This window comes from Clinocottus analis, unplaced genomic scaffold (assembly GCF_023055335.1).
Source record: "Clinocottus analis isolate CAN_PGR_092001 unplaced genomic scaffold, fCliAna1.0.p SCAF_19, whole genome shotgun sequence".
NCBI classification, from domain to species: domain Eukaryota; kingdom Metazoa; phylum Chordata; class Actinopteri; order Perciformes; family Cottidae; genus Clinocottus; species Clinocottus analis.
Genome location: NW_027175920.1, coordinates 2,962,999 through 2,971,622, shown reverse-complemented (window position 1 = coordinate 2,971,622; position 8,624 = coordinate 2,962,999). Strand labels below are relative to the sequence as shown.

The following is an 8,624-nucleotide window of genomic DNA, read 5'->3' as shown; positions in this document are numbered from 1 at the left end:
CACTACATTGAACACTGTTCTCTGTAACGGATTAGTCAGTGTTGTTGTTGTGTTTTCTCTTTATTACCTGCAGTCACCAACAGAGAGCAGCAGAATACAGAAGACACTCAGGATGCTGTCAACTTGTCAGTGTCTCTTACAGGATAGTGAGCAGATGTTGGCTCTGTGGGAGAAACTCCAAGGTTTTTTTTTGTTGTGAGAAAGAATTGTTTGGAAAGAACATGAGATGCAAGGTTATACTCAGTGAATTATGAGGTACCTTCTCCTACAAACGCATGATAGTATCAAACAAAAGTAGCTCTGTTGAGATGCTGTTTTGGACTTAAAAGTGTGGGCCATGACTAAAAACCCCAACTGACATTGAAACTGATGGTGGAAAGTAACTAATCAAGTACATTTACTCAAGTACTGTACTTGAGTAAGTGTATTTTACTTGAGTGTCTACATTTTTCTGCAACTTTATAGTTCTACTCCACTACATTTCAAAAGATAATGATGTACCATATAATACATCACATTTGTTTTGATTAATAATACACATTATAATTAACAAATCCATCTGCATTCACTTGCATGGCCTGGAGGAGCATTTGCAGACGGCCTTTATGTCGAACAGCTTATCCTCAGCCTTGCATGTGAAAACAGGGTCTGTCTCCATCTGGAGGAGGACGCGTTGTGCTACACTCATCCAAAAGGCATCGACGAGCTTCAAGACAGGTCGGGGAATTGTATTTAGATGTAATAATACCTTTATTTACCTGTAGTTTTAGTTTCCTGAGAACATTTCAAGAGGCACAGATGTAAGCCAAACGTTCACATGCCCAGAAGCAAACTGAGCGACTTTAACAAAAATATATTCAGCCGGTCTTTGGATGAACGATCTGTCAATCAAACTCTTGCTTATGAGTCGGGAAAAGAGCGTCTTCATGCCAGTATTGTAGAAATACTGTGCATTGCTGATGCTACTGCAGCTACGCTGACCTCAACACAAGCCGCCATTTTTGTTTTACACTTACAGTCACAGCAACCCCCAAGCCACGCCCATAGCTGCCAGTAGCCACTTTTAGGATGCCAATTGATCATGTCGCTGGCTGAAAAAAAGATGTTGTGATATGGTTTGCTGGAGGTTTTGGGAAGCGACTGCATGATTCCAGAGGGACATTCACTCTAAAGGTGTCAACTTTTGTTTGGCAGAAATGACATATTTTATATATGACGTTTCATTTTAATTTCCTCGGACCCAGTAACACATTTATTAATACGTACATCGCTGCAAAAATCTCTGAAGTTTTACCTTTTTTACAACACTAACATATTACAAATGGACCTTGTGGTGGCAGAGATACACTCACTTCAATTTGGGCAAGTCATTTCCGAGCCGGGGCCTGCAGCCAGAGGGGTTCAAGAGGAGGAAGTGATCTGAATACTGATGAACGCTGCACGAAGCTTACACTTTGAGCTAATATTTAATTTTGTTTCTTAATATACTATGTAAGTAACATTTTGAAGGTGATTTTCTACTTTTCACTAGACTACATTTATGTGATAACCATACATTGTATTAAATAAATATGCATACAAAAACCCTCATTACCAAAAATGATGCATTGCAATAGATTAAACTACTGATATAGTGTATACGTTTAAAAAAAAAAGTCACAATTAGCTGCCTCTCAACCAGTTACAACATGTTAAAGCATGAGCAATAACAATCACATATCATATGTAATATAAGTCAGGAGCCATTCTGCTGCACAATGAGTACTTTTACTTTTGATACTTTGGGTATATTTGCTGAAAATACTTGTGTACCTTTACTGAAGTGAGGGATTTTTAATGTAGGACTTTCACTTTACTTAAGGACCTGATTACTTCTTCCACCACCGTTTGTACATTTATTGTGCAAAGTCCCTCAAGAGATTCCTCATTTTACTCAAAATCAGACCGTTACTTTCTCCTGCTTGTCCTTCTTTCTCTGTCTTTGTGTGTCTCTGCCTCCATGACGCTATAGTCCTGCAGCAGGACATCACCTGCTCACCTGGCTGAGGGGCTCATGCTAATCTAAAGCCGATTAGGCTTCTTATCTACTCAGCGCTGGTTATGTGCTTTGGTCCAACAAAAATACCGCGCAGAGTTGGCCTCTTTACTTTTCCTGCTGACTCTTCACAGTCCCCCCATCTGCTCTGACTAAACCCCGCTGGCTTTGATATCACGGCTCCTCGTGTGTGGGGTTAGCAGCCTATGTGGATCTCGGCTGAGATCTACAATGTTTACAGTGGACTGTTTCAAGAGAATGAATGAACGGTACCTTAGGTGCTATTGATCAATATACGGGCTGAAGGGATCAAAGGATTTGTAACGCGCACCCTCTGAGGTCAAAACTCATTTTAGAGCTGATTTAAGGCAGAAAAATATCAAGTTGTGCATGAAATCAATGTTTTTTGCAAGAAAAGTCACTTGCAAACACATGTGCAGGCTCTATTTTGTTGGTGAAAGCATCTGGTGTTCACCCCCCTTCCTTCCACTGGACATGTGAAGAATCATCCGATGTCCATGTGAAAGCAGTAATGCCATAATTACCCTTATCCTGTCGCCTTAATCGGGAACCCTGCGGCACACACAACCTTCCTTGCCTCCTGATCTCAGGTTTGTGTGACTCAAGGTCGAGGCAACACAACGTTCTTATTTCACTATTAAATCACATCTCTAAAAATCTTTATTTGTTTGTTTTTTTTCAATCAGCATAATCTCTTCTTCTACAAAAAGACACAAAGCCCCCCCAAAAAAATGGAAAAAAAAACTTTACACAGATTTAAATAAAAGATTTTGCTTAATTACAATATATTTCTGTTAAAAAAAGTAAAATTTTGTCATTCTTTCTACACTATGTACAAAGACAGCAACCCAGTGTTGGAATATACATACATGTGTGTCAATATACAGATACTGAATGTACACCAAAGATGATTTGAGATTACAGTACAGGGGTCAGGAGCCAATATTTAGCTGCCAATTTCAGTCGTCCTCCACAGGTTCGAGTCGTCCCTGCTTCTCTACGGGGCTCAAATCCACTTTCCCATGCCTCACTCTTCGACCTCGTGCCGCAACATTCATGCATAATTCTAGCCGATTCATTCGATTCATAATTTGGCTCCATCTCAGGAGATTATCCAGTCTTCATTGGGGACAACGGTGGACTGGAGTATAAAAAGAGCTGCATGTGGGGTTTAATTGGTTTGCTTTGCCTATGAACAGTATCAGCTACGAGCCAAAGTACTAGAGACCGGTCAACACAAATAAAACACTGTGGGTTTTTTTTTGTGCTGTAAGTATCTTCCATCTGCACCTCTGGCTTCCAAGAGAGGAAGAGAGAGGCAACAAAACAACCAGGAAAAAAATTACATGTTTACTTGTGATTGCAAAGCATCTGACTTTTATCAATACATATCACATTTACTTATCTTTTTTTTTCTTCGATTGGTTGGGGGAGGGGAAAGCAAAATGACAACTTAACTCACCCTACACATTATCTCTCGCTATTTCTCAATATACAGCTTATAATTATGTATGCAAGGAGTCCATTTGAAAGGAGTCCATTCACAGCTGAATATGTGTCTGTGTGTGTGTGTGTGTCTACATAATACGTGTTGGTAAAAAAAAATGTAGTAATCTCACACGTCCCCTTCCTCTCCTCTTCAGGTGGGAGTGATGTCAGTTTTTGCAGGAGGGGTTGGCTCAGCTCACCGTGGCGACCGCTGCCTCACCCCCCTCCTCCACCTTGGTGCCTTTACCCATGGACTTCATTTTGTCCATGATGTCGGTGAACGTCTCCTTCACCGTCTTCTCCAGGATCCAGCCCTCGCTCTCGCTCTCGGGGTCCTCCGGGTTAGCCAGCGTGGACAGGGAGCTGTCGATGTACTGCAGGCCGATGGTCACGCCGACCTGCAGCGGACAGGAACACTGGTCAGACAAACCTGTCATCTCCTAACGGGGATGATCAGTGAAAGCAGGACTCTGAGTCGTGTTTGCAACTTCACAACAACAAAACAGAAGAAAGAAAACTCCCAATTCTTGAATCAAGGTTAATGTTCATAAAAGTACATTAAAAGCTGTTTCAGTATCATGATTATATTACAAATATAAGTTTATAATAAGAACTGCAACGATTTGTCAATTAATAATCGATCTGCAGGGAATAAATTGGCAATTAGTTTGATAATTTATGCAAAACCTGTTTCCAGCTTCGTGAATATAATAACGCTTTTTTAATTGTCATTAGAACAAACTGAATATGTTTGGATTTTGGACTGTTAGTGAGACAAGACAAGACATTTGATGACATCAGCAGCTTGGACGTTTTCACTATTTTCTGAAGCTTGTGGACCAAATGCATTTATCAATTTAACCAAGAACTAAATAAGCATAATTCATTTTTCTTCTACTTTTTTGTTTTATTAGTGCAATGCACACCAAGAGATAGAACAAATCAGACGACAACATGTACAGACGTCAACAAGAGGACGAAGACAACCGAGGTTAAGACACATAATAATGTATTTGTATATATATTTTGTATTTGTATATTCATGTGCATGCGTGAAAGCATGCAATATAAGCGGTGTGTGTGTGTGTGAAAATGTGTTAATACAAATTTGTATATTGATATTATGAATGTTGCCTCTATCATGAGAAATGTTCAGACCTAATTTAAGCCTGATGACTCCAGATCAGCGAGCTCACGCACCAGGAAGTGGGTCTATCCTTTTCACCTGCCTTAGATTAACCCATTACTCCACCTCTGAGCCCACTATCTATGTCAGCGACGCTTGCATAACTCTTAATTCCGACATTCCTCTGACCGTGCGACCGTGTGTCGCTTAAACCTTCAAAGTTTCCAGAGCCAAGGTTTGCCTGCTGAATTTTCTGCGACAGAGGTGTTACCTGGTGCTTTTCTGTCGGCTTGAGGTGATACCGGGACTCACTGACGTTTGCAGGCTTTAAGGATTTATTCGTACATGTTTGTCACTGTTCTGTGTAATGGCGCTCAGCTTCTTGGACCTTAAACAACAACAACATCAACAACAGATGTTGGCACTGGAGGCTCAGGGGAAAGGTGAACAGAGGTGAGGTGCCATTTGGCTGCTGGAGTGTTCAGGTGGAGAGCAGCTAAGATGGTGAAGGTTTGTCCGTTCTAAAGATGGTGCAGGGCTACCTGACAATAGGAAAAGAGGATAGAGTTGCTCGGGAAGGAGCAGTAAGTGGATGTATATAGATGGGAGGGCGGAGTGGGCAAAGGGATGTGACGGAGGGCAGATGTGCCAACTGGGTCGAGGCTTTGCATTTTGGTGCACAAACTTTCAAACACACTCTTTAAAGTGTCACATGTTACAGAAAAGGGACAATTTGGGACTGTCTGTCACACTGAGTGACACTGGAAGGTTTTATAGAAAAGCTCAGGGAAATGTTTAAAAAAAATAAAAGGTAACCAGATGTACCTTTGCCAAACCAACCAGTTGGCTGTTTACCTTTAAGTCTTTTCTCTCGTAAAATGTATAAATATAAATCTCAAAATTCTGACTTTATTTTTTTTTATTGTGGTATTTGCGGGGAGAAACACCCGCTGCGGGTTTCCCATGGCTTGCCAATTGATAAATTTCCCCACCTCCATTAAAGGTCAGTGGGATTATCTTCTAAGCAAAGTGATGGTGTAGGTATTCTATTAAAGAGGTAACATGATGGATCACACATTATCCTCTCACTGGGCAGTTTGAGGTACAAACTGATCACATTCACGTGAATGTCTGTGTTGGTGCGTGTCTGGCCCTGACCTCCAGCATAGTGACGAGCACCACCAGCAAGCCGATGGTGTTCATCAGGCCTCCGTAGTAGGACAGCATGGAGTCGCGGCAGCCGCGCTTCCACACGTTGAGCTCCTCCGTGTAGTGGTCGTAGCTGTAGTACGCAGAGTTGTTGGTCATCTGGAGCTGGATGCAGGGTCTGGGGGAGCTGGGGTTGCAGCAGCTGAACGGGACGCCGTCCATCAGATACTGGCCGTCCACGTTGCTCCCAATGCGGCTAAGAGGATGAGGCAGAGGGTCATGTTAAAGTCACACTAGCAGGGGTTTGGAGGTGAAAGTGAGATGGGATTTAAGGTCGGGAACTAAATGTGTGGGCTAAAAGTAGTTGAACTATGACTGTGACTTACGCTTAAATAACTGGAAGGTTTGATGTTTATTGCGGCCGAGCTTTGTGCTTTTCACCTGTTCAGTTACTGATTGCAATCAAATTTAACCAAATTCTGGTAACAATTGCAAATGAATAAAGTGTTTCTTCAAGTGTTTCCTCAAAAATAAACAATTACACAGCTCTTTTAGAGGAGGAACATAAATCAAACATTTTCAGCTTCACACAGGTTGCATTATTGCAGACTGATGAAGTGGTTTGTGTTGCTTTTATTGTGTTAATTCTTCATTTGTATTCTTGTTGTTTTGTTTGTCGAGAACCGTTCCAGTATTAATCAAACGTCGTTGATTAATACCGATCCATCTCTTTCACACAGTTCTACAGGCAAGACAAGCACAACTCGAGTGAACTCCAACTTTACTTAAAGAGCTTGACCCAAATCGGTTCACCTGTGATAGATTGATGGTAGTAAGTCAATGGAAAGACGCGTATGATTGGATTACTGAGACTGGAGAAGGTGGACATCGGATTTCAAAAAACGACAACACCTGATTACCCAAAATAATGTTTTAGATAACGTTGATCAATACGACAAAACAAACAGGAAATACTACAATATATGGGTGACGTTCTGGGTGCTAATCAAGAAATTCTGAGTGATTAATATTTAGGGAAGGATTTAAAACGAGCCATAAAGAAAAGGCCTTTTCCATGATTACTGCTCCTTAATGACATTACATGAGTGTTTGAGTTCTCTCCCTACGTTACAACCCAGTAGTATTGCAATCAGACGCCCAGTGTTTACACCGAGTTCAAAATCCTAGCTCCAAATTGTTTTATTGTGCGGTGGTGTCCCTGGCGTGTTGCTAGGTCTTCTGCTGATTGGACAAGACACTGATTCTTGAAGGACATGGACGCTGTAATCCCTGAGATTAAACACTACCTATGTGCCGACGCTCCAAAGAATCCTCTCCGCGTATTGTCCTCGCAAAATGAACCGCTATGTGTCGTGTAAATATGAGCAGGTGGTCACAAAGAAGCTAAAGTATGACTGGGCTGGAACAATGCACTTATGATCCTGCTCGTGCCTTTTTGACCTTGTGCATTGTTTTCGGCTCCTAATTACCTCCCCGAGTCCCTCCTCCTCGACTTCATCCATGAAACTGCCTAGTAACCCCTCGACGCTCTCATCGTTTCTGTGACAATAATCCTGAGTGGATGAAAGTGAATAACACACCTGCCCTGACTTTCCTTCACCCCAAATCCACTTACATTGAACTTAAACTATGTAGACGAGACCCATCAAGGACCCCCGGCATCATCGAGCCCCACCTTGAAACCCTCAATGACAACCTCCTCGCGCCATATCCCCGTCACCTCACACACATTCATCTTAAAGTTTTTTTTCCGAGGGGGAATTTAGTTTGGGTTTCTTGTCACTTACTCTTTGACTTCCTTTGCGCTGAAGTCCAGGTAGCGGTTGCTAACCCACTGAATCTCAAACCAATCTCTGTAGTTGTTGTTTCCGCAGCATCGAAACTCCATCTGCATCAGGTCCAGGGTCCTCTTCATGTAGCAGCGGCCCGGCGTGTCCGTGTCCTTGTAGAACTTCATGCCGTTCTTCAGCCCCTCGGCCAGTGTGAACTGCAGGGGGATCCTCATCAAGAAACACAGCACGGCCGTCACCAGCAGCAGGACGTTGAACCCCACGCAGAGCAGCAAAAAGCTCTTCAACATGGGCTTCCACTTCGCAAACTTGCTAGGGTCCAGTGAGTCGTAGCAGACTTTGCCTCCAAAGGCGTTGATGCCGCAGGCCACCAGACCCATGAGTATGAGCAGGTTGGGCAGGAAGTGGCTCTCGTTGTTGTCCATAAGTTCTGAGCGCTTCCGCAGCTCGATCTTAAAGAACAGGCCCATGCTGAAGACCAGCACGCCGGCCATCACGGCAAACCAGTACATGAACCAGACCGTCTGAGCGAGCTTCACGCGCTTCTTCATGTCGAACTTGACCAACATCAACGCCATCGTTCGACCGGAGATTTGCCCTCGCCCGAGAAGAAGAGAGTCGATTGACGATCTAGAGCGGATGATCTAGACCTGCGGGGTCCTGTCTCCCGGTCTCTTTGCGATCAGAGTCTCCTCTGGCTGGTCCAACGGCACACGGGGAGTCAGCTCAGCCTGTGATCCATCCCACGACAAAATAGGCAGAGATGAAGAACCCAGAAGGACCCGGGAGCAGTGCAGGAGTGTTATTTCTTGAAAACTATCTCCTCTCCCATCGTGCCAGAAAGTTAAGGTTTCACAAGGCTCGATTTGCCCCAACTTGCACCGTTTTTTTTCCTTCCGTAACGCACAGGTGAGGCTAATTGTGATGTTTCGTTGTCCAGGAGAGGCGGAGGATTGCCGAGGATCCTCATGATTAAACTCAAAGTTGCAGTACG

At 43.2% G+C, this 8,624-nt stretch overlaps 1 protein-coding gene across 1 annotated transcript; it reads right to left on the bottom strand.

Moving 5' to 3' along the window:
- Window positions 1-3,562: 3,562 nt before the first annotated feature.
- Window positions 3,563-8,208, bottom strand: prph2a (peripherin 2a (retinal degeneration, slow)). The gene is made up of 3 exons (XM_068583720.1): window positions 7,628-8,208; window positions 5,829-6,075; window positions 3,563-3,942 (listed from the first exon to the last, which is right to left on the bottom strand). Exons 1-3 carry the CDS (start codon window positions 8,206-8,208, stop codon window positions 3,736-3,738), a joined length of 1,035 nt encoding a protein of 344 aa, XP_068439821.1. The 3' UTR covers window positions 3,563-3,735.
- Window positions 8,209-8,624: the final 416 nt, after the last annotated feature.